This window comes from Callospermophilus lateralis, chromosome 3, assembly GCF_048772815.1.
Source record: "Callospermophilus lateralis isolate mCalLat2 chromosome 3, mCalLat2.hap1, whole genome shotgun sequence".
Taxonomy (NCBI): domain Eukaryota; kingdom Metazoa; phylum Chordata; class Mammalia; order Rodentia; family Sciuridae; genus Callospermophilus; species Callospermophilus lateralis.
This window is the reverse complement of record NC_135307.1, coordinates 96,332,084-96,359,632: the sequence shown is the minus strand read 5'-3', so window position 1 is coordinate 96,359,632 and position 27,549 is coordinate 96,332,084. Positions and strand designations below refer to the sequence as shown.

Here is a 27,549-nt window from a genome sequence, read left to right as displayed (position 1 = left end):
ATTATTTTGGATTCATTCCATTGTCTTTCCTTTTCCTGTCCCCACTCCCTTCCCTTCATTCCCCTTTGTCTAATCTATTGAATATCTATTCTTCCCCTCTCCCCTCTTATTGTGGGTTAGCATCCACATATCAGCAAAAACATTAACCTTTAGCTTTTGGGGATTGGCTTATTTCATTTAACATGATAGTCTTGAGAACATTTATTTGCAAATGTCTTAAAGTCATTCTAAAGAAGAACTATATCCCATTTGGTTGGCTTTCCAAGTCCCTAAATTAAGATTCTAAAACATAACTCCCAGAAATCAATGAGTCCAATCAATATGTCCAAAGGCAATACTGAGAAAGCATCATTTACTGGTGTTTTAGGGCCAAAAATACTATCTACAAAAGAATTTCCATCTATCCTAGTTATCAAACATGTTAAAATATCTTTAGGGTTCTTTCTGATTTTTCAATCCTTACAGCCAGGATTTCTAGTACAAATGATAATACATTTTGAAATGTGTTTAAGTTGTTTTAGTTAATGCCTAATTCCATTTAAAATCTATAAACATATAGTTCTCCATTATCAATAGCTCTCACTCTATTAAACTGTTTCAGATATGCTCTCTGTGGATTCCAAACTGTATGTTTTATGTTATTAAATAATCTACACTTAATTTCTTTCTTACTCTAAGACTGTAATTTGGCATTTCCAAACTGGAGGGGAGTACTATGTCAGAAATTATATGGATGGAGGTTTTTTCTGTTTATCCTTGATAACTCATTCTTGCCTTTTTTCTCCCTATGGGAAGAAAAATAATAAAACCATGTGAAAAGGAATCCCATCTCATATAACAGATCACTCCATGCCCAAAAAACAAAGCTCTTGCCATGTCACTATTAACAGAAGTTAAAAGTAACAAAGGCATTGAGAAGAAAGTACAACAGTACTCTCTGTGGGTAACCACTGATACTCAATATCTTCTCCAAAGAATTTGAACTACTTTCCTCACTGCAAGCAATTAATCAAACAGATTAGACCTGGTAATTTTGAAAGCTGCCTAATTTCTAAGTCTCATTTCTAAATGAGAACCCAATAATTGCATATATTAATAAGAAAACTATAAGTCAGCCCTGTTCAACTAAACACCATTAGTAATTAATCACACAAAGAAAACACATGTTCTATATCTGGTATAGCAGAAAGACTGTATAATAATTTTTTTATTTTGTTGTCCCTGGAGCCTTTTCATTTTTCTACAATGTCTGCAAACAGAAATTTGTACATCTGCAAACTTCCCAGATTCATTCAAGACAGGTGACAGGTAACAATTTTCAGATGATTAAAAATATGAATATGCCAGGCACGGTGGCACACACCTATAATCCCAGAGGCTCAGGAGACTGAGGCAGGAGGATAATGACTTCAAAGCCAGCCTCTGTAAAAAGTGAGATGCTAAGCAACTCAGTGAAACCTTGTTTCTAAATAAAATACAAAATAGAACTGGGGATGTGGCTCAGTGGTTGAGTGCCCCTGAGTTCAATACTTGCTACCCTCCCCCCCAAAAAAGAATAAATATATGTGTTTCACATGTTAATATATACTTAGGTATGTATAGGAGGGTAAACTTCTCAATATTTTTGTTTCAAAATGCCTTTTAAAATTAAAAATTCATAATTTTTTAAAATTACAATTGTTAAGTACAATATAGTATTCATCTAATAAGCTCTATTGTTATCTCACTGCTCTTAAGATATTTTTAGATATCTTAATATCTTAAGAGATAACAATAGAGCTTATTAGATGAAAGTTTAGTATATCCTATTTTTTTAACCTTTATTATTTTTAAGATCAAAATAAAACTTTGCATTCTTCTTAACTCTTTTGTGGAGTTAAATAGCCTTTTAAATGAAGATACTCTTTGAAATGAAGCTACAGAGTGATTTCTCTACATGAGAATTAATAGAAATATTTATACTGACACCCAATGGAACACTGAAATAATTTTACAAAAGGAAAGAGTTGAAACAGAACTAAGTACATAAATATTTACTCCTGTACATGGAAGCTAGAGAGAAAAAAGCTGCGGGGAGCAATCTCATGAAAACAGAAGGGAGACCAGTCGGGTAGAGGAAAGGGACCAGATGAGGTTAAGGGGAGATACTGGGGAATAAAACTGATGAAATTATGCTATAAGAATGTATCATTAGGCCATAATGAATCCCACTATTATGTAAAACTATTACACACTTAGTTCTGAAGAAACAAAACTAAGTACAAAATTATACCTTTTCTTCCAAGAAGTTCAAATCATTTTATGGATATCTTCATTCTTTCAATATTCTTATCTAAGTGAATTCACTAACTCATTTTACAGAAGTAAAAGAAAATAATGGGAAAATATTAACCATCATAAATTATAACTTATGTAATAGGAATACATCTTATATTGTAACCATAAGACCTAGGACTAGAATTCAGGTCTCTATTGGTATAATGCTTAAGCCAAAAAGATATTAATGAACCCATACAGATAATTAGAACTAACCTCTCCAACTCATTAATTTAAAAACATTCCTACACACATTGATGATACTTTTTAAAAATGTTACTTACATTTCAGTAGAATATATGCAAAAGCTAAAATACATAAAATACACACACTACCCACTACTTTTATCTCTCTACAAAATACCAACAAAGAGTTTTAAAATTTTAACACTTCAAATGCATTATTCAAAATACCCATTTACCTCTCTCTTAATAATGGGATCAGGATGGTCTAAGCACTCAATTATTGTCATCTGGTGCTGAAGAGCCAGAGTAGGATCCTGTTGAATAACATAGGTAAGAGCCTTCAGTCCTAGAAACAAAAATTACATTACATGAAGTGACTTCAAACAAGTATCCAGAAAATTTCAAAAGTTCTCTATAACTTCCATCAAAAGAATCAATTACCTTACCTAAATATTTAAGATTGATTTTAGGGGAGAGAACAAATTTTCCAATGCACTTAGCAGCCTTCTCAAGTAATTCTGACTTAGGATAAATAGAATAGACTGTATGTACGCATTCAAACAGAATAGCTAGAGAAAGAAAACATAAAAATGGAAGATATATTAAGTACAATACATGAACATATTTGTGTAGAACTTGTAATAAAAAAAACTAACTGAAAATTCAGCTTTAGTAAAATTTGTTTATGAAAAATTTCAAAGAAAGTATCTTTACTATTTCCAGGCTTATAGAGTTATTATGATTAAGTTATTATAGTAGAATTTAAAGAAAATTACATTACTAATGATAAGAATGATACATTCATTCATGCAACAAATATTTACTGAACATCTCCTATGTGCCAGACATGGTATTAGTACTATGAATACAGCAGTGAACAAAACAGAGAAGAAAAACTCCTATCCTCAAGAAGTTCACATTGTAATAGGCACCTTAGCAATATATTCATAATTGGTGTATAAATAGATCTTTCCAACACTCATTGACTGCTTTAAAAATAGTTTATTCACATGTAGTTTCTACCACATACACAGAAATTGCATCTGTAGTTTATTTCAATATAATCATTTTGGGTACTCTAACATTCACAAAGATAGGGTCACTATTTTAAAATGTTCAGGCTACTTTTAAAATTCATTTCAAACATGTAGAACAGTCTAATATACATCTTGATACTGTCAAAATTTAATTTCCCAATACAGTCATTAGTCTACAGTGATCAAAGTGGAAACTAAGATGTTTTCAAATTCTTTTATTTTTTTAATTTTTTATTTTTTAGGTGTAGATGGACACAACACAATGCCTTTATTTTTTTTATGTGGTGCTGAGGATCAAACCCGGGTCCCGCCCGTGCTAGGTGAGCTCTACCACTGAGCCACAATCCCAGCCCCTCAAATTCTTTTAAATGTGAGTTGACAAGTTGGAGTTTTGCAATGGAGAAGAATCACTGAGACATCATTAAGTCCCGTTAAGTACCATAGAATTATAGTATCAGAAATGATACACAGAGAAGGCACAGAATCAGCCAACTTAAAAATAGTTGTACCACAAACTGAAGCATATCAAGTGTCAACAGAATTACTCTTTATTTCTAAAAGCTTAAAAAAATAACAATCAGATACTTTCTTCATGTATAAGACACATTATGAGTATTCAATTTGCTATGTTTTATACTATGTTGACTATCAATTAATACACAAATTTTACCAAAAAAAAACACATAATCTATTCCATAGAGGAAAAAATGAGGATTTGAATTATTCTTTATCAAGGACTCTAACATAAATACTATACAGTAAGTTAAATAAATTTAAAGATACTTTGCATATTCAGAGGATGTGCTTTATTCTGCATGGGGGGGGGGAGATTACTTTGATTTTGTGAACTAAATAAAATAGACAAAGAGGACTTTGATTAATCCACTAACTACCTAAGTCAGGAATGGGCAAACGTACACAATTCAGCCTTCAGTCTATTTTTATAAGCCTATGAACTAAAAATTATTTACATATTTTTAAAATATTGTATAAAAAGAAAACCCAAAAAGAATATACAATAGAAACCTATGTGACCTGCCTGAAATATTTACTGTCCTAGTCTCCTGTGTTTAAAAAGAAATTAAAAATTGCCAAACCCTGAACTGTCATGGCAGCCCTAAGTAAGGTTAAAAATGACAATAATCTGTTTTCCATTATAACTAACAAATTTTTCTTTGCAGTCACCTGCTACTGAGAACTCTCCTAGTATCAAATATGTTTTACTAACTAAAACATGTCATTACCTACCTAAAATCCAAACTCTTATGTATAGAGATGCTCATAAGATTTCTGAGATGCTAGGAAAAATTAACAGTTCAAAAATTATAGATATTATTAGTCTCCCCAGGCATAATTGGGTTGAAAATCAATTCAATGGACTTTTAAATTATTTTCCCACCTACAGCTAAGTCCATAATTGAAAGAGCAGCTACTTGCTATCTCCTCTTTGCAGTGGTTAAAAAATGAATGTGCTTCTAAGGATGTCTAAACTTAAAAACACATCATAGAACTTTGTTTACTCTTCAGTAGTAACCCAGGTCCTAATTCAAATACCAAGTAAAATTTACTAAATTAAAAATAATGTTCTAACATTCACAACACTAATTTTATCATTGATATTTTGGGTTGGATTACATTCAGACAAAATTTGAAGTTTTTCTGGTATCTTATCCTTCAGACTGGACTGCACTTTCACTTTAAATCTCTATCTACTAATACCATTCCGGCAGGGGAGAGTGAGGAACTGCCCAACATGTGTGGAAGTCCAAGTTCTCCACTCTGCCTCCTTTGACATGTGGAGAGGGAGATACTCCTTATCATGCTGGGTAAGAGGGTTATCTGCTCATATCACCTGCCTGTGAGAAGAAGGGGTGCCTCATTATTACTCCCAATAAGGACTCCTCTAATACTGAGAGGGGGTTAACCTCACTGTCAATGATCAGTGGTGAAAGCCCTGACTCCATCAGGCTTCTTTTAACACAACACCAGCAGACAGAGTACCAGGTGGATATGAAATCCAGCATTCCCATACTACTTCCACTCAAAATGCAGGAGATTGGGGCCTTAATCCCTGCCCAACAGGAGTAAAATTCTAGCTTCCTTCTAGGGTTCCTCTACCACTACCTAACAGGGAGAGTCGAAGGTTGGGGTACCTCATTCTAACTGGTGAGAATGGAAATCTTGGGACTCTACTTGACTTTCACTGGTTGGTAGTCACTTTTTTCTGTGTAATACTTGGCTAGAATAGAACATTTATTGTCGGCAAGTTTTCTGTCTTGCTAGTTTGGGCTTTTTCTTCTTGGTTGTTTGGGATTTTTTTCCTGTGCTTATTGGTATTTCCAGATTGCTGGCTCTCCAGTACCCAGTAGAGGTATTGAAGCAAAAAGAAAACCCAGAATATTCAACACTGTGTCTTTCCTTGTGCCTAAGGTTCCCAACCAGCCTGACATTTTTTCTGCATCTTCCTGAGTCATATTTTTCTTACATTATTAATATCCAGGTTTTCAGGTAAAGTCAGTGGGGAAAAAAAAAAACAGGGGGAAGTGCTTAATATCTACTTTTGATGGCTCTGTCCCTTATACTGCATTTTATATATTTCTCCCAAATTACAAGTTTCCTAAAAATGCCATTCTCATTTCAGCCTCACTCTGCCCCCAAATTTCTCATAGCTCCAGATTTATAAGTCCAAACTTATTTGGTTGCATGAGAGGAACTTCACAATATCGGCTTTCCACTGCTCCCTACCATGGTTATCATTCAGAATGCTGTTCTCTGAAACGGTATTAAACATCCCCAGTTCTATACCTTCTCAAATGTCCCTCTGCCTAGAAGCCCCTTCAACTTCCCTTTTGCCTATCTAAATCCCACCAGTTTTTCAGGATCCTACCAAATCTACTAATGTTCATCTTTGCCCTCAAGCCCATAGTGATCTCTACCACCTATGAACTGCTATAATATTTACTCCCTGTATCACCCCTTCACTTTCTGCCTAATACTGGCATATACTTTCATGAATAAGCTATCTTTTCCATTATACTATAAATTCCTTTAAAAAAAACTACAGCTTATACCTCTTCATATCTTCTATACCACTTTATACAATGCCTGGCACACAACAGATACCCAATAAATGTCTTTGATATACTTTATTTCTTGATTTGACACTAAGATAAGTTATAATGATGGAACTTTTATAAAAATATAGTTTAGAAAGTACTGAAACTGAAACCCAATTAGATAAGTAATTAACTTTCTCTTCCTCTAAATAAAGCATATTAATCATTGATTAACCCAGTGCCAAATACTGGAATATGCTGGTCAATTAGACAGACATAATCCCTAACTTATGAAGCTTATAATTTAAAAATCACATTTTTTAAACAATACTTAAATTAGATTATTAGATAATACTCTACCAATGATGCAATCAATGTAAGCTATAAACTATCAATACAAATATGGAGAAAACATAACAATGAAAAGTTAAAGAAAATAAAACAACAGAAACTCTAAGGTCTTGGTGGGAAGGTTAAACACTGAACCAACAACCTATAAATATAAAAATTGTTGGTGTTGGACCAAGCAATAGAAACAAAAGGGTCCTAATGGAGAACAAAAAAAAATATTTCCTCAGGTATACAGTATTCTCCAAGTCAAAAGGAATAGATAATAGTAATTATCTCCAGGAAGGGGAACTGGGTGGTGGATGATAAGGGTAGGAAAGAGACTTACTGTTCATTGTATACCCTTTTGTATCTTTTGAATTTTGAACCATTTGCATATATTACCTATTCAAAAAATAAAAAAATTAAGGCTGAAATGTCAATTATATATATATATATATTTTTAAACTTTCTGCCAAAAAAAAAAAAAGCAGAGTCTAAACTAATTTTTTTTTTTCAGTTGTTGATAGACCTTTATTTATTTGTATGTGGTGCTGAGAATCAAACCCATTGCCTCACACATGCCAGGCAAGTGCGCTACCACTGAGCTCCAACCCCAGCCCTCTAAACTAACTTTTAAACAAAATTCTTTAAGAGTCTTTCAAACCCTATCCTGGACACTGATTACATCACAGACAAAACATTTCCATTTACTTCAGCTGGCTGGAAAGAAAGCTGACCCTTTGTTGAATCTTCCGACACCTCTTGACTGAACCATCTGCCTCAGTAAGGGTCATCCTCATCTGCATCCCCTTATTCTTATTGTATAGCTAGAACCTAGATAATATCATCAATTCATTATAACATGCACTCATAAGGGAAGAACTGTGTCTACCGTATTCTTCCTTTATCTCCTACACCTAACACAGAGGAAGACATAGTCCCAACAACTCTCTCCTCAATCTATACCTTGTTTAAAACAAATATCAAATTTTAATTGCACAGGTTCAAATAAATACAGGTTGAACAAACGAATAAAGTACTCATATTGCTTTAATTACCATTTGTACATACAAAATATAAATCTCCTTCAAAATTTACTATTCCAACCAAGGGCAGTGGCACAGGCCTATAATCCCACCTACTAGGGAAAGTGGGGCAAAGGGATCTCAACTTTGAGATCAGCCTGTTTAACTTAGCAAGACCTTGCATCAAATAAAAAATAAAATAAAATAAAAAAGACAGGGAATGTAGCTTAGTAGTAAAATGCCCTGGGTTCAATCCCCAGAACGGGGGGGTGGGGTGGGGGGGGGACAACACACACACACATATACAACTATTCCAATTCACTATCATATTCATTATTTTTCTGAATTAGTCTCAGAATCCTTTCTCCTTATAATACTTGTCAAACAACTTTTTCTCGGGGGGTGGAGAGGGTACCAGGGATTGATTTCAGGGGCACTTGATCACTAAACCACATCCTCAGCCCTATTTTGTATTTTATTTAGAAACAGGGTCTCACTGAGTTGCTTAACACCTTGCTTTTGCTGAGGATGGCTTTGAACTCACAATCCTCCTGCCTCACAAGTAATGCTGCTAACCTGCTACTTCATGGTACAGTAGGTCCTCTGTACCCACATGTTCCACATCTATGAGTTCTACATCTACAGATTCAACCAGTTGCAGATCAAAAACATTTAAAAATAAAAATCTGAATCTGTACTAAACATATAAGGGTTGTGTTTTTTTTGCCATTATTCCCCAAACAATATAGTACAACAACTATTTACATAGCATTTACATTCTATTAGGTATTATAGGTAATTTAGAGATGATTTAAAGTATGTGGGAACATGCGCAAAAGTTACCTACAAACACCATGCCACTTTAGGTAATGGACTTGAGCATCCAGGAAGCTCAGCTGGGGTTGGGGTTGGGGCTGGGGTAAGTGGGCCGTGGGTGGGGAGTCCTGGAATCAATCCCTTCTAGATGCAGAGAAACAACTTTATTTTACCAGATTAAAAATATATTCTCATTTGAGATATTATCTCTCAGTGCCCCTTCTACTGATCTCCTCTAAAGCACACAAAATTTAAACAGTTTTTTTTCCATTTTTAAACAGCTACAAGAATCTAAATTCCTTCACTGATCTTTCACAGACGGGTCAAAAAAGAATAGTTCCTCTCTCTGGCTGAATGTTTCTTGGTTACTTTCTCAGTTGTCTACCCTTCTCCTCCAACTTACCTTTTGAAGTCAAATATAACATTTATTGCCTCATCACAAAATAACATTATTACTCTACAGCTATGTATTTTTATCTTTATCCTACTCATCCTTCAGATGTCTTCTTAAGCACCACTTCTCAGGAAAACCTTCCTATTCTCCTACTTGTCAAGACTAGGTGCTATATTCTACCAGAATACTAAGTAAGTCTCTCCTGTAACATTTTACAACACCTTTCCATTCCCATCTATGTAGTCTGTGAGCCCCATAATAATACTGTTTTATTCACGGCTGTATTCCAAGCACCTTGTATGGGGCCTGACAAATAACAGAAATTTAATTACTTGACAAGTAATTGACTACTTAAAAACTTTCTTCAAATATAAACTTTCACAAAACATGCAACAGACTTATAGTTATCCCTGCAATCAATTAGATATTTGATTAATGTTTTCAATGAAAATGCAAAGTATAATGAATTTAGGTCCATATTTAGAAAATGCCAAAGTTTCAAAATTATTGCTATTTATTTATTTAAATAAGTAAATTTTATTTTTTATTTTAAATAAATAAGTAAAATTTATTACTTATTTAAACCCAAAGAAGTACCATAAAAGTAATGCAAAAAATTTTATTGGAATTTATGGTTTATTAATCACAGATTTAGCTATAGTATAAAAAAACACCATTAGTCATTAAAATAACATATGCATACATTACGTACCATAAGTGACATTGTGATTTAACTCAGCTCTTCGTAAGGATTCATCAAGAACATCATACATTAATTCACTTGTCCTGTTTAAAAGACATTTTATTTGCAGTAGAATTATAGTATTCTAAACCAATAAAACATAGTTTTTCAAACTTCTCTCTTTAAAAATGAGGATCTACAGAAGAGAAGTGAAAGAAATTCATTTTATGGTGAAGTTATACAAATTTCACTTCCAAAAGATTGCATTTGCTCTTTTCACGAGTAGAACTTCCACTTTATCAAAGTTGACTAATAAGTCAATGAAGAGATATATGTATAAGTTAATCAACTCTTTCTCACCTATTCTATGTTGACAAACTAGGTTATTTGATCAAACACATTCTTTTACATTTCCTTTGCAACAAAATATTTCCACCTGTTTTAAATTTCTATAGTAATACCTGACATATCCAGATAATTCTAGATAGTCTATTACCTGTTTTTTAATCAGTTTGTCATTTTTAAAATATCCAAATACTAGTCTTTCCCTTAACAGCAATAAGGTTCTCTAGTGAGAAAATTTTTAACTTTCATTTATATTAAAAATAAAGATATGTTTTGTGAAATTAACAGATTTCTCTGTGATTATTGATTACAGTAACCATAACTGAGTTGAGACAGATTATTAAAAATAAATTAAAATGCAATGCCTATGAAATCCTAGCACTCTGACACCAAGTCTCCAGGAGAAAAGTTCTTGCCAAGAGACCAATGTGAAAACTATTGCCTCTGAGCTGGTATTTTTGTATGTTTTACAAATTAGAAAAACACTAATGGGGGCAAAAAACAGCAAGTACATGTTACATACAGTGGTCTTGCTGAGAAACCAAGCTATAAAACAAACAAATATCAAAGTAACCTAGGGCTATATATATTAGATATCATGAATATTTTACATTTTCCTTCAAAAATTTGTCTTCTCATTCCAAATACAGAGCTATAAAATTTAATTTTAAGTACATATATTTTCATTCTGTCTTAACATATAAATATCCAATAATAAGAATCTAGAACCATATTCTAAAATCTCTCATTTTATTATACAAACGTTCCACAACAACAGATATTACCAATCTTCATCCATGAAGAAAAGAAGATAATGACTTAAGGAATTAGTAAATATATTCATTAAATGCCTCCTAACAATATATGATGGCATAAGTTTCTTTTATACCAATAAAATATAATGCTCTCAAAAAAACTAAAATGTAGCCAGGCACAGTGGTGCATGCCTGTAATCCCAGTGGCTTGGGAGGCTGAGATAGGAGGATCACAAATTCAAAGACAGCTTCAGCAATGGCAAGGCGCCAAGCAACTCAGTGAGACCCTAACTCTAAATAAAACACAAAAGAGGGCTGGGGATATGGCTCCATGGTTCAGTGCCCCTGAGTTCAATCCCCAGTACCTAAAAAAAAAAAAAAAAAAAAAAAAAAAATACTAAAATGTAATCAAACTGCTCTTGAACAACTCAGAAAAAATTTTTAAAAATAAAAATAATATGTACCCAAAGAAAGAGAATAATAAAGCAAATATAAATAACTACTGATCTAAGAACAGGGTATAAGGGACCTCCTTGTACCCAGTACTATTCTTGAAACTTAGAAAGTTTGTAAATTTGAAAAGTATGGTAGCAGGGCATGGTGGGGCACACCTATATTCCCAGCAGCTCAGGAGGCTGAGGCAGGAGGGAGGATCAAAAGTTCAAAATCAGCCTCGTCACTTAGCCAGGCCCTAAGCAACTTAACCCTGTCTCAAAATTAAAATAAATAGGGCTGGGATATATAGTTCAGTTGGTATAGTGCTTGCCTCACATATACAAGGCCCTAGGTTCAATCCCCAGCACCACAAAAAAAAAAAAAAAAACAATTAATTAATTAATTAATTAAAATAAATAAAAAGGGCTGGGGATGTGGCTCAGTGGTTAAGTGCCCTTGGGTTCAATCCCCAGTACCAAAAAAAAAAAAAAAAAAAAAAAGTATGGCAAAATTTAAAGTTACCAAAAATACATATAGTTGGAAAGATAGCCATAAAAACTTTGACATATGTCACTGGCTGAAAAAAATGATTCAAAACATGAATTTAAAAAGTGAAGCTCTCACATCCAACTAGAGCAAAAGTTGGCAAACAACAGCCCATAGGCCTCATCTGGCAAAACACCTGTTTTTTAATGGCTGTACACTAAGAATAGTTCTTACATTTGTTTAATGGTTGGGGAAAAAATCAGAAGGAAAATATTTTATGATGTAAAGACTATATAAAATTGAAGTTTTAAAATCCATATTTTCTTGGAACACAGTCATGCTCATTCATTTAGGTACTCTCCGTGGCTGCTTTCATGCTGTAACTGCAAAATGGAGTAGCTGCAACACATATGGCACACATAGTCTAAAATATTGCCTGGTCCTTTGCAAAAAGTTTTGCAACCTCTACTAGAAAAATTAAGAAAGCTTACAGGCTGAGTCTGTAGCTCAGTGGTAGAGTGCTTGCCTTGCATGCATGAGGCACTAGGTTCGATCCTTAGCACCACATAAAAATAAATAAGTAAAATAAAGATATTGTGTGATATCTACAACTAATATATATATTTATATATATATATATATAAATATATATATATATATATATATATATATATATATGTGTGATATCTACAACTAATATATATATATATATATAAAGAGGTTGGGAATGTGGCTCAAGTGGTAGCGTGCTCACCTGGCATATGTGAGGCTCTGGGTTCGATCCTCAGTACCACATAAAAATAAAATAAAGATATTGTGTCCACCTAAAAAAACTAAAAAGTAAATATTTTAAAAAATAAAAATAAAAAAAAGAAAGAAAGCTTTGCATGGAAGCCGACACTCCAGTTACCTTTCATAATAGGGAGTATTTGGATAAGCTGAGTACCAGGACTACGTCAGCAACCTGAAAAAATTTATTTACTTCTTTCACTGGTTTATTAACTATTAGAAATCAAAGCAAAAAGTATCAAATCTGGTATATCATGAAGCCTCTAGATGACTAAAAAGCCTAAGATTACCATATGGTATAAGATCATTAAATAACTTACTTAGAAGTTTACCTTTGATCGTCTTTTCCTAGAAGTCCCAGTATTCTCAAGAGCTGAATTTGTAACCATGGTGCTGGTACACTGTGATAATTGAAATCTACTGGGAGCTTTCCTCCAACTACTTGCTTTAAAATAGTTACAAAACTCCCAGTCAAGTCTTTATATCCAGATGAATTCTCCTATACCCAAAAAAAGCAACTTTCTGTTAATAATAAAGTCTCATCAAATATAAAACAGACCTGGTTGAAATGCCATCTGGAACCTAACTTAAACATGCACACTTAGAAGCTTATGTTCACACTTAATGAAGAGTGCATATATAATTTCTTCCACAGTGAAATTCCTCTGGCTACCTGATTCAAAGTTAAATCATCCCCAGAAAAGCTCCACACTCCCTAATTTTTCCTACATATAGTTTAATCACATTTCAAAGTTCTTAAAATTATGTCTTTCAATAGAATCCTCTTATTAGCCAATACTAGCAATAAAAAGTAAAAAAAAAAAAAAAGGCATAGTAAAAAGGGGCAGTAATATCACTATTTTGTATGAAAAATAAGGCCTATCTGCAAGCTCTCAGCTCTGTACAAAAGACTTCACTCTCACAGAAGAGCAAAGCCAAGACTATTTAAATGTTCAAAGCCCCCAATAGCAGTGAGCTGTCAGTCAAAAATTTAATTAGCCACATAGTATATAAACATACTTCTATTTCTGAATGAGAGTGCCTTGATTATCTGACTAATCTCTTGGACTGGTCAAATTAAATAAACACTATTTAAAATGAACATTAGATTCTTCATTGTAATTTTTATTAGATATCAAGGACAAATTTTGGAAGGGAAATACAGCTCTTTCAAATTTTAGTTAGAAAGAAGAGAAGATTTAATGTCAAATATGTCTAGTACCAAGCATCTATTTATACCATACTATTTTGGAATGTAATGCATAAAAGACAAGCTTTGGTTCCATAATTTTGAGTGAATTCAATAGCATATTTCATTTTGTTGTTGTAGGTGCTTGTGAAATCTCTCACAAAGATATGTGATTTTGAACACAAAACATTTCAGGCAATACAATGAGAAAGAATTAGTATAAACCCATCATCATCATTTACAAAAATTTCTTACCATACCATTCAACCCTCTTTCCTCATCTGATGACATAGTCAACACTGTAGTCTATACCTGACACAACCCACACTGGCTTCCTCATTTCTAAAAACTGTTATATAGCCCTTGAGGCTATATAAAAAAGAACCACTGCTTGAAAAACCACAAATCTGGAAATTCAAATCACTTTCCACAGCTATCATTTTTCCATATTTCTTCAGGAAAATGAAAAAATTGTAGGCATTTTAAAAAGTCCAATTCTATAATGTGCCTATAATTCATGTTACCAACAGCTTGTAAAACTCACTATTAAAAAGTCAATAATAGCCTAAAATGTTAATTAAGCATTTTGCTGAAACATCTGACTCCTCTTTTAATTATACAATTACTTTTTTCTCAGGCTAACTACTCAGTACTTGCTGAAATTTCCAACTTACCTTAATCATCCTAAGGTATATGTGCAAAGAAGCAGCCATGACCCCAACATCTCTGTCACAAAGTGCCTTCCGAAACTTAATATGGATATGTTGTACTTGATTAGGAGCAATGAGATAGAATTTGTATAATGCCAGAACAGCTTTTCTTCGTATAATCTCCCTATGGATAAAAAAATAAAATCTAAACAAGATAATCTAAATCATCAGGCTCTTAGTTGAAAATATTATGTGCCAGATGATTTCAAAATGTCAGCTATTACCTTAATCTAAAAAAAAATACAGAATGATACATTTATTATTAATGTCCTTATTCTAATATGACAAACTGTAAAAAGTAATTATCTCTAGGAGTTAAGACCTGAAAAGACTAACTGTCCGTGTTAAAAAAATTTCTAGTTATGGAACTTTTCAATAAGATGCATGTATTACTTTTGAAATCAGTTAAAATAAGAAAAATTTCTAAGTTCCCTGATTTCATTTTTAAAACCCTTATCTTTTGAAATTGAGAAAACAGCCAATGTTAAGTTTAAATCAGCAATAAGTAATTTCAGTCAGTAATATTAAAATCTCTTCATTAATATTAGAAAAAAAATTTTTAAATCATGGGCAAGCCTACCCCAAATACTCTGGAGACCAAATTTAGGACATCATACATACTAGGCAAGCACTTTATCACCAAGTTACATCCCCAAAGCCCCTCTTTTCTTTCAATTTTTGTTATTTCAGACAGGTCTCCCTACATTGCTCATAGTCCTCCTGCCTTAGCCAAGTAGCTATAACTGGGATTATAGATGGACACTACTGCACTCAGCTCTTTATCTTATATTCTTGACATAGTTTCCAATGAAATATATTACTTGTTATTCTCATGTCTATTTCTACATATCTCATTTTTGTAGACTACACTAGCAGTGATCACAGTAACAGCAAACATGTCAAAAATGAAGAACTTAAATTTCAAGTGTTCCTTAACATATATTTATATTACCTAAAATCATAGAGATTATTCAGTGCAATCCCTGATGTTCCACTGAAGAATGTCTTCTCTCTTTTTTTTTTTTTTTTGGTACTGGGGATTGAACCCAGGGGCACACAACCACTGAGCCACATCCCCAGCCCTTTTTTAAATTTTATTTAGAGACAGGGTCTCGCTGAGTTGCTTAGGGCGTCATTAAATTGCTGAAGCTGGCTATGAACTCACTATCCTCCTGCCTCAGCCTCCTAAGCTGCTGGAATTACAGGCATGCAAGATTCCTAACAAGTGGTCATCCAGCATCTGCTAAATTCTACTTAATAAACAACTCATTATCTACCTAAGTAAACTATGTCACATAAATTCTTCTCACATTAAAAAGAATAAAAGCAGATTAGCAACATATTTGCCATTAGTTTAATACTTTGGTAACTGCAAGCTATATACAAATATATTGCCAATCGATATTATCCAATATTAATTCTGGCAGAGATTAGGTAAACAAGGTGAGGGAAAAGAATTATAAATTCTGAAAAGGCTCAAGAATCCCTAAGGCTGGCCCTAAGTGGTAGTACTAACACAAGACATCAAGAGACTTGGATCTGGTTGGTATATTGAAATACAGGCAGGGATTTAAAAGTTGAGCCCAAGCCTGTCTCACACTCTGTGACATCTACTGGCTTACCCATAGTTCTATTCCATATTCTTTAACTCTTCACTGCTTAGCCATAGGTATAGCCATAAACTGCAGAAATAGAGTTTTTAAAAGTCTAAACTTTAGCCAGGATCTGAAATTAAAGTAGATGGGAAGCAATAAGGAAAATATTGACAAGTGGCCTTTTAATTCATAGAATGATTTCCAAAAAAATGGTCAATAAGTATGATCACCACAAAAGAGTGGTGGCGAAAAGAAAATTACACAAATAACAGCTGCTACAATCAAATCAACCTATATTTTACTTCCAACAACCAAATGCCCACAATCACCCTTTTTCTTCCTAAACAAACTTAATATATAAAACATAATTAAAGGGGCTGGGGATGTGGCTCAAGCGGTAGCGCGCTCGCCTGGCATGCGTGCGGCCCGGGTTCGATCCTCAGCACCACACACAAACAAAGATGTTGTATCCGCCGATAACTAAAAAGTAAATATTAAAAATTCTCTCTCTCTCTCTCTCTCTCTCTCTCTCTCCTCTCTCACTCTCTCTTTAAAAAAAATTAAAAAATAAAACATAATTAAAAAGTCTGAAAACCTTCTGATGTTATTCTATAGTTCTTAGTGAATACTATCATTTTAGCTGGAAGATTAATAATCCAAGATTTCCTAAATAATACAAAATACAAGACATTTTTACTATCTTAGAACATTAAAAACATTGACTTAAAGCATAGGAAATACACGTTGTATGAGTAACAAAAAATCTTCATCAAGAATATAATCATGTACAACCAGAAAAATGAAAAGCTGTGCTCCATTTGTGTAAAATAGAAATTAAATTTTTATAAAAATACTAAAAAAAAAAAAAAAAGAATGTATGTGTATCACCGGGCAAGGTAATGCGTGCCTGTAATTCTAGCAACTTGGGAGGCTGAACCAGGAGGATAACAAGTTCAAAAGCCAGCCTCAGCAACTTAGCAAGGCCCTAAGCAACTTAGCTAGTAAGACCCTGTCTCAAAAATAAATAAATAAATAAAAAGGGCTGGGGATATGGCTCAATGGTTAAGTGTCCCTGGGTTCAATTCCCAGTATCAAAAGAAAAGTGTATGTGTATACAGCTGGAGATTATCTCAGCAGTAGACAACTTGCCTAGCATGCACTGGATACAATCCCTAGTATTACAAAAAAAAAAAAAAAAGAGAGAGAGAGTGGAAATCAAATACTGTAATCACAAAGAAAGAAGGAAAATGACTGCAAACTTTTCTCTAATTTTATTTTTATTTTATTTTTTTAGTAGCACTGGGAAATGAACCCAAGGGCACTTTAACACTGAGCTATACTCCCAGACTTTTTCATTTTGAGACAGGGTTTCATTAAGTTGCCAAGGGGCCTTGCAATGCTAAAGCTGGCCTCAAACTTGGAATGCTCCTGTTTCAGCCTCCCAAGTTTCTAGGATTATAGGCAAGGGTCACAGCACCAAGCCCTTTTTACTTACTTTAAAGATTTTGAAGTTAAGGAGCTTAGTCAAAACAAACTGTAAGTGTGGTGAAAAAGTGATTTAAAAAATGAGTTAAGTGTGTTGAAAAAGTGAGTAGAAACTGAAGGAATCTTGGACTTGGGCTGTGACTTAGTGATAAAGTACTTGCCCAGCAAGTGTGAGGCACTAGGTTCAATTCTCAGCACCACATATAGATCCATATACAACTAAAGATATATATATAATTTTTTAAAAAAAAATAGAGTGAAGGAATCTTATAAAAGCAGATTACCAAAATACTACAAGTAATGTTTATTTGGATATATCCTGCTGTAAATCAGAATTTGAACATTGTGATTTTGATATAAAAAGCATCTTTCCAATACACTAAAGTTTTAAATGAGGGAAAAAATACACTGAAGCTTTGTATTCATAGCACTGGAACTATTTTCAAATGTTTTCTATTATTTCACTCTATATTCAAAACAACTATATGAGAACTAAGGAACTTTGCCAACTCCATGTAGCCAAGGGAAAAATAAGACCTCGTAGAATTGGGAAAAAAGCAAAGGATTCCTGATACCGAGGCTTACTGTCTCTCAATTTAACTTCAGAAAGCTACAGAACATTCTTCTAAACACACATAAAAACAATGATAATTCTATTGGAGACTTCTGTGTTACACCTGCCAAAGAATATTCTCTATTCTATTAGCACTCTGTTTACGTTATAATAACATTTTTAGAGTATAAAATATAGGCTAAACGGTGTAGACATCTATGCCCAAAGAATTTACTTACTTGGAATGCTGAAGTTTATCTTCTATTAATGGAAGAACAGCTGGAATCATTTCTCGAGGGAAAATCTGGCTGACGATAGTAAGTGCCATACATACTTCTACCAGGTTAGTGCTCTGTAAGTCCTAGCATAATTATTAAGCAAAGAAAATATTCAGTATAAATTCTGAAACTAGGGATGCTAACTCAACACTGAAATGGTCCTATATACTTAGTAATTTTCTCCTGATTTATAATTAATTTGTACATTCAGACTTATGTAATTTTATAGGCATAACCCTATTTATTTCTTATGCCTTTATTGTCAGTAGATAAAGACAGCAAAAAAGCAGCTGATACAAAAGGAAACTATTTCTGTTCTGATACTGGTCAAACTAGTCACCTTTATTATAGATTGAAAACTTTTCCAAACCAGTAACAGATCATTTTATGAATTTTTCTCATTTAATAATTAGTACAAAGTTAAAAGGAAATAATTCTATGCAATTACTACAATTTTATACAATTGCAAAATTCTAAAATTTATACAATAAATATGTTCCTCTATATTTACTTATGCACAAGGTATATAAATCATTCTAACAGAATTTCAAAATATATTTTTTAAAGAAAAAATTTAAGCTACTCCAACTTTAGTATATGACTTAAAATTCAGAAAATTCCTCACATAAACACACTCTCACATATCAAAATGGACACAAAAGGAAAAAGCTCAACAATTCAATTATATTTCATTATTAATTTTAATTAGAAGCTTAGAACAAAATTTTTTGAGGGTAGATTAAACTGTGTTTTTATCTGTACAATTCAGTTACCCAATATATTCTATTGCCATTTAAAATGACTTTTTGGATTTTAAAGACAGTTATATCTATATCCTATAAAGACACTTGTATCTATATCCCTTTAGATTGAACCTAAAGAGAAAAAATAGTAGCATGGAAAGTGCTTCTGTCTAAGAGTCTAGCAATCTGGATTATAATTCCAAAAGTGCATTTCAAAATGAAATAATAATACAAACAACAAAAGCAGATGCAACAGCAGCAGCTAGTACTTCAGTGTTTCCCTTAATCCTTACAACATTATAAGTTCTATTATTTATCCCCACTTTACAAATGCAGAAACTAATCAATATTATCTTTCTAAGCCCACCTATTTTCCAAAATTATTTAACTCAATATAATTGAGGAGAAACATCAGGTGCCAGCAGCAATAACTGAAGACTTCATATTAACCAATATACAATACGGTACCTTTACTACTGTATTCACAAGGAGAAGCAACAGTTCATGGTTTTCATGTAGAAATAAAGAAACAGCCAAATAACCTACATAAAAATTAAAAGGAAAGGTCTAATTACTACCTATAAAAAAAAATTTTTTCCCAAGAAAATTTTCCCCAAGAAATTAAACAAAGCAATATTAAATTCCAAGTTTTAGTCAAATAATCAGTTAGAGGTAAACATAAAAACAAACTGAAAATATGAGGTTAAAACACTTCAGTAACAAAGATTTCAGGTATTCTTCATCCTGAAGTTTTTCAAAATACATATTTCACCAGGCATGTGACACATGCCTATAATCCCAGCAGCTCAGGATGCTGAGGCAGGAGGATAGCAAGTTCAAAGCCAGCCTCAGCAACTTACCTATCAACTTAGCAAGACCTCTCCAAATTAAAAATAAATAAATAAATAAATAAATAAATAGAGATGGGGATATGGTTCAATGGTTAAGTGCCCCTGGTACAAAAAAAAAAAAAAAAATTACATATTTCACAGATGAGTGCCAACTTAAAGCATTTAAATAACATTAAAATATGCCTTCTATGTCTCTTATGAAATTTCTATACTATCAATCAAAACATTCTCTATCTTATAGCCAAATATTATTCAAAAACAAATAATTATTGCAATTATTAGTGAGTTGCTGGTTATTTGCATTACTGAATAAGCCACCTAATATCAGCCCACATAACGTAAATCATATATTCAGTCACACACACAATACCTTATTAAAAACACACTGTTGAATGAATAATAACTGCAAAGGAAAGAAACACTGTCTACCACATTAGATGTATTCATTGGCTGAAATAAGCATTTCTATTTTAATAATATTAAAACATTAAAAAGTATATTTTAGGATTGAGGAAATACATTAATAGCATAACAAATGTCATATACCTGGAATCCACATAATTCATGCCATTTTCTGTGTCACCTTTCATGTTGACAATAACATTATTAGACAGTTAACTCTGGGTCAAGTACTTTACAAAAATCTTATTTAATTCTTGAATTAACACTATAAGGGTAGGTATTATTCTTATGCCAATATAACAATGAGACCAAAAAAGAGGTAATTTCCTAAGGCCTACAGCTATTATATGGTGTAGACATGATTCAAACCCAAAAAGTCAGAGTCAAACAATGTGTACTGCCTCTCTATGTGTTACCATTGTTTTTTATTCAACTCTTTCAAACATGTCATTAGAAAATCTAATATTAACTATTTCCATCTTTACCTAGGATCAATACTGTCTCTGTTGTGCAACAGGAGAAACTGTTCTCACAGCCAAGAAGCAGCAGCATGACTGATAGCAACATCTTCACTGACAGAGAAGCAGAGTTATTTCTCTCACAATCATAAGAGAGAAAGACAAAAAAAAAAAAAAAAAAAAAAAAAAACTGTACCAGATTAGTACTGACTTAATAGATACTAAAACAGATTAGGAAAACCCCAGAGAGCACTTAAAACAGAGATTAATTCTTATGAGATGCTGAGAACTCCCTTGTTCACAAGTCACCCATATGAAGGCCCAAAACTCCAAAGATCATCTCAAGAAAACCTTGATTCTATCCATTACAAAGAATATCCTAACTTTTTAAACAATCAAAGAACAGGGATATACCTCAGTGGTAGAGCACTTGCTTTCCACGTGTGAGGCACTGGGTTTGATCCTCAGCACCACATAAAAAAAAATTAATTAATATTTTGTGCCATCTACAACTAAAAAAAAAAAATTTAATTAAAAAAAATAGGGGAAAATACTATGTATCTCATAAAATGAAAAAATTTTAAAGCAAACAATAATAGCTATGATTATGAAGTAAATTTGATATGACTAAAATTGAGTTATAAAATAATAATATTAATATAAGACTTTGACTCAGAAATTTAGGTTCACATTCTGGCTCCACCATTTTTTTCTGTGACCTTGAACAAATGACTTGACTTTTCCAAGCCTTATGTTTCTCTTTTAAAATGAAGATAAATACTATCTCAAAAGATAAGGCACTTAATAGATACTAAAATTTATTTATTCAACACTATTCACTTGAATCACAGGAAGGCATTCTCCACCAGAGAAAACACCAAAGCTGGCCTTAGAAATCCCAGGATGATGAGGTAAAGCAGCATACACCTGTAATCCCCAGGGACTCAGGAGGCTAAGACAGGAGGATGAACAAACAGCTCAAGACCAGCCTGGGCAACTTAGTGAGACCCTGTCTCAAAATATAACTTAAAAATTGAATCAGCTCAATCCCTGGAGAATAGATGAGGCAACAGTACCAGAGTGAAGATTTACAGAAGGTTTAAATCCTATCTTTAAAAAAAATATTTTCATTCAATAGTATACACTAAGAGTATCTGATGCCTGTGGATATATGCTCTCTCATTGGCAAGAAAATATTTTCCTAAAGATCATGAATCTCAGCAAAAATGACTCTGAGATCTCATTTAAGATAAGCTTTCATAATTATGAAATAATACATGTATAATATTATCTACTGCAACATCATTTATAAGTAAAAGTCAAAAATAATCCATGTGTCCAAGAGGGACCAAATTGAAAAAAATATGGAATGTCCACCCAATGAAAATTATGCAACTATATAAAAGTATGACAACATCAAAATAAAGTAAAATGCATCAATTTAAGAAACATTTAAACAGATATAAACCATCAAAATTTTTAAAAACTGTAGTATAGAATAACCCATATAATATGCTCTTTTGTATGAGAGACAGTGTATGTAACATGCTGCCTTTTGTAACAGTTGAGTGTCTGTTTTTTTGTGTGTTTTTTTTTCCCTAAAAGAAACAATGGAGGGGCTGGGATTGTGGCTCAGTGGTAGAGCGCTCTCCTAGCATGGGAGGGACCCGGGTTCAATCCTCAGCATCACATAAAAATAAACGAATTGTGTTGCGCGCATCTACACCTAAAAAATAAATATAAAAAAAAGAAACAATAGAAAGATTAATCAGATATTAATGAAAATAGTGGCGAGGATGCGGGGGAAAAAGGTACACTCATACACTGCTGGTGGGACTGCAAATTGGTGCAGCCAATTTGGAAAGCAGTACGGAGATTCCTTGAAAAGCTGGGATTGGAACCACCATTTGACTCAGCTATTCCTCTTCTCGGACTATACCCAAAGGACCTAAAAACAGCATACTACAGGGACACAGCCACATCAATGTTTATAGCATTGATTCACAATAGCTAAACTATGGAGCCAACCTAGATGTCCTTCAGTGGATGAATGGATTTAAAAAAAAAAAAATGTGGCATTTATACACAATGGAATATTACTCAGCAATAAAAAAGAATAAGATCCTGGCATTTTCAGGGAAATGGATGGCATTAGAGAAGATTACGCTAAGTGAAGTTAGTCAATCCCAAAAAAACAAATGCCGAATATCTTCTCTGATATAAGGGGGGATGACTCAAAATGGGGTTGGGAGGGAAGGCAAGGGAGGAAGATTACTTCTAGATAGGGAATACGGGTGGGAGGGAAAGGAAGGGAGAAGGGGAATAGCATGGATGGTGGAAGGAGACCCTCATCATTATACAAATACATGTATGAAGATGTGAATTTGGTGTCAACATACCTTATATACAAGCAAAGATATGATAAAATCTGGTATAAAGGTGTATTAAGAATTGTAATGCAAAAAGAAGAGGAAGAGGAGGAGGAGGAGGAGGAGGAGGAGGAAGAAGAAGAAGGAGAAAGCTCATGTATAATGGCATAATTTGGAGTGAACATACTTTATATACAGAGTTAACGAAAAATGGTGTTGTGAATGTATAATTATGATTGTAATGCATTCCACTATTGTCATGTATGCAAGAAATAAAAAATGATAAAATGAAATTATGCCATTTATATAGGAAAATGGGTGGAACCAGAAACCAACACATTAAGCAAAATAAATCAAATTCAGAAGGTCAAGGGTCATATGTTTTCTCTCCCATGCAGAAGCTAGACAGGGAAAAGGAAAATAAAGTTTGTGCATATTTCATGAAAACCAAAGGAAGAAATCAGTAGAGGAAAGGGACCAAGGGTTGGAAGTAGGGAGAAAGGGGGAAATGCTGGGGATGGATATTGGCCAAATTACATTGTTATATTGTGTGCAAGTATGAATATGTAACAACAAATTCCATTATTATGTACAACTATAATTCACCAATAAAAATGTGGAAAAAAAAAAAAGAAGAAAATAGTCACCTATGAGAGTATGGTACAAACTGGGTAGTGGGGCTAGAGATAAAAGTGAGTATTATTTGATTATACACTTTTATAAAGTCTTAACTATGCAATGCTGTGTAATGCTCTATATAGTTTAAGAACAGACATGAAAGTAGAGGAAGAGAATAGAGAGGGAGGAAGAAGGGGAAGAAAAGGGAAAGTATTAGGGCATGAAATCAACCAAACTGTGCTACGTGCATGCATTAACATAGAAAGTGAATCCCACGTTTATGTACAATTATAATTCACCAATTTAAAATAAATGAACAGGAAAAAAAATTAGAGGCTAGGGGTACAGCTCAGTGATAGAGAATGCACAAGACCCAGCAACAAAAAAGAAAAAATTTTAAATAAAATTTGAAAATGAAAAAAAATTACATATAAATCTAAAAAGCAGAATGTAGCAATAGCTGCACAAAATAATTATACCAACTATCCAACATTTATTGATTATTTTCAAAATTTCCTGCCTGTGCTAATATGGAAGTCAGCCAAATAACAAAGAAGAGCAAGTATAAAGCCCATCTTCATGCCAAAGGAAGCCAAAGGAAATTGGCAGGACCAAATCTATTTCTAACTAAACTCTAGCCATGCAATATTTAAACAGGTTCTAAGTGATTTCGTTACAGAATGCTCATATGAAATCTAATAAGCACATTCTCCTCTAAGTCTCAGAAACCAAGGAAATTGAGGTTTTCATAATTGTTCTTATGCCTGACTACATGAGTACAACGTGTGGCATCCCTTCATGAAGGCAATTATGACATCATAATGTAACTACTAATTTCTACGTGACAAGAAGGGTTCTGCAAGTCTGTCTCTATCCTCCACTCTACCACTGCAAGGGATTCTCAAAATGGAAAAAAATACATATGTCTGACTGCAGCACCTAACATACAGTGGACACCTATCATATCTATTCTATGAATACTGAATAAATTTTATAAGTAGACAACCTCTAAGAAGACTTTCTACTCATAACATCTTTGCCACTCAAGCCAAAAGTTCACAATTGAGGTTTAATTTCTTTGGATCTGTTTTCCAGAGTCCTTAAAAAAAAAAAAAAAAAAAAAAAATAGCTACCTCTAAGAAGGATATCATATTTTTTTAAAGTGCTGTGAAATAACATGCAAAGGGAATAAAGGAGAATTAAAACTTGAAGAGTTTAAAAAAAAATTATGAGGGCAGAGAAGCAAAAAAGAAAATCATAAGAAGAGGAGGCAAAGAAATACCAGACTTCTGCCTGTAATCTGCCATCACTGTCTCTTCTTATAGCTGAATTTTGGACATTTCCAAATGTATTCACATCTAACATGGTTCTCCTTAAAATGAGAAAAAATGAAGTTGGTTTTCATTTTCCCCAAATGCTCAACAACTGTTGAAAGTTCCTTTTTTATCTTTTCCTTCTTAGAGAAAAAAATAAAAAATTAAAAAAAACACTCCAAATACAAGAGTGACATCACTTAAAAAGACTTGAGACATATAAAACTCTTATTGAGGTGAATTTTCAAAGTGTAGGGTGACCCTGAATGTGACAAGAAGGGTTCTACAAGTCTATGTGAAATAAAACACTAGTAGAATAAAATTCCACTTTCATATGTTTAAAAAAAATCAAAATTTTAAGAAAAGTAAATTACTAATAAAGACTACTTTAATAACAAACAAAGTCCTGCCTTTAGAAAGCTTCTAATTAGTTCAGAAGCTAAGACATTCATATATGAAAAGACAACACCATAAGGTAACAGACTATAGGAGCCACCTGGGTGATCTTAGAACTGTTAAAACTTGATTTGGAATATGAAAAGGGAGAAACAGGATGTCAGAAGACATTCTAGTTGAAGAAAAGAACACAACAAATCTATAAGATAAAAAAAGTATTGGGAGTGAAATGGGGTTCAACAAATGGAACATTTTGTGCATACAATCTCAGAATCTGTAAACCCAGACATCTATCACTCCCTCACCATCATCCAATAGCACAGGTGAATATAACTTATGAAGAAGGCACGGGCATAGTGGTGCATGCCTATAATCCCAGGGACTCAGGAGGCTGAAGAAGGAGGATCCCAAGTTCAGGGCCAGTCTCAGTAACTTAGTGAGACCCTGTCTCAAAAATAAAAAGGGCTCCGAAGTCCGAACAAGGCATCCCTATGCTAACATGTCCCCTCATCCATAATCTTACTTGGCATCTAAAATGCAGCATGTCAATTTTAAAATACTTTGTTAAAACATTCAAAAATTACAAATTGTTAATAATTTCTAATGAAAACATTTTTCATATTTAAAAATCAAATTGCAGGGCTGAGTTTGTAGCTCAGCTGATATAAAACTGAGCCTTTATGAAATGAAAGACTGAAGTCATTGAGAGAATTTTTCCTAAAAGCCCTACAGAATGACAACAGGAACAAAACTTTTTAAAAGATACTTCTAATCCTCATAGCTAACATTTGTGAAAGTGAGAACAGGATATTTTAAATTATTCTAGTCAATTTAAGTTTTTGATTTTATAAAGAAACATTTCTAACCATTAAACTGATAAGATTAGACAAAGTTCTTCAAATAAGCTTTTTTAAGGTATAATTTACCTTAAAAAAATCCGCCCATTTAAGAAAATTCACCGATTTTAAGTTATAGCTCAATGAGATTTGACAAATATATATAGTTAGTTATGTAATCACCAAAATGCTGTAACTCTTCAAAATTCTATGAATTAGGAAAACTAATTTTCATTAATAGGCTTTGAATTTCTGAAATATTATCTTTTCAGGTTTTGGAAATTATAATGCAATATTCTAAAAACATACTACATACCTGCCATCATTCATTTTATATAGTAGATGAAACTTTAAGGCATCATTAAAGTAGGAAAGTCTTAAACACATACATACCTACTCTTTTTTCTAAGAGGTTTCCTTGTTGAGCCAACTTGATTGCATGTATATAGCCAAAAGAAGCATCATATCCAAGCATTTCACAATATATAAGTCTCACCATACATTCCTTCATCATTTTCTGAAATGCAAAATATCCAGTCACTATATAAACAAATAGAATTTTCTAAGTTTGTGTGTGTGTGTTTTCTACTCATTTAAAAGGAAAATCCTTCTATTCTGGCACTGAAAACATAATTATATATCAAAAATTGATCACCTAATATCAAATTTGAACCCCATCTTAATTACCAATAGTATCAATTTTAGCAAAATCATTTCAAATATTTTGTTGGTAGTGATTCTACAAAATAAGCCAACTATCACTATTTCTATGTGCTAATAGTGTAAACTTTAGTTAAAATGCGATACATGCGGTCCCTCGATAAAATTCCATCCATAATCTTACTTGGCATCTAAAATGCAGCATGTCAATTTTAATATACTTTGCTAAAACATTCAAAAATTACAAATTGTTAATAATTTCTAATGAAAACATTTTTCATATTTAAAAATGAAATTGCAGGGCTGGGTTTGTAGCTCAGTGGTAGAGCACTTGTCTTGCGTGCCTGAGGCACTGGGTTCAATCCTCAACTCCACATAAAAATAAATCAATAAAATAAAGATATTAAAAAAAAATCAAATTGCACCCCAACATTTTTCAGAA

The 27,549-nt window shown here is 32.9% G+C and overlaps 1 protein-coding gene across 2 annotated transcripts in view; it reads right to left on the bottom strand.

The window, feature by feature from the left end:
• Positions 1–27,549, bottom strand: part of Ap4e1 (adaptor related protein complex 4 subunit epsilon 1) — a 63,760-nt gene that overhangs the window by 32,476 nt on the left and 3,735 nt on the right. For both annotated transcript variants that reach the window (XM_076850781.2, XM_076850782.2), the window contains exons 3-10: positions 26,841–26,964; positions 19,673–19,746; positions 18,423–18,544; positions 14,515–14,674; positions 12,984–13,150; positions 9,872–9,945; positions 2,948–3,070; positions 2,738–2,847 (exon numbers count right to left, since the gene is read on the bottom strand). In XM_076850781.2, coding sequence (XP_076706896.2) covers positions 2,738–2,847; positions 2,948–3,070; positions 9,872–9,945; positions 12,984–13,150; positions 14,515–14,674; positions 18,423–18,544; positions 19,673–19,746; positions 26,841–26,964 — 954 coding nt within the window. The remainder of the gene's footprint in view (positions 1–2,737; positions 2,848–2,947; positions 3,071–9,871; positions 9,946–12,983; positions 13,151–14,514; positions 14,675–18,422; positions 18,545–19,672; positions 19,747–26,840; positions 26,965–27,549) is intronic.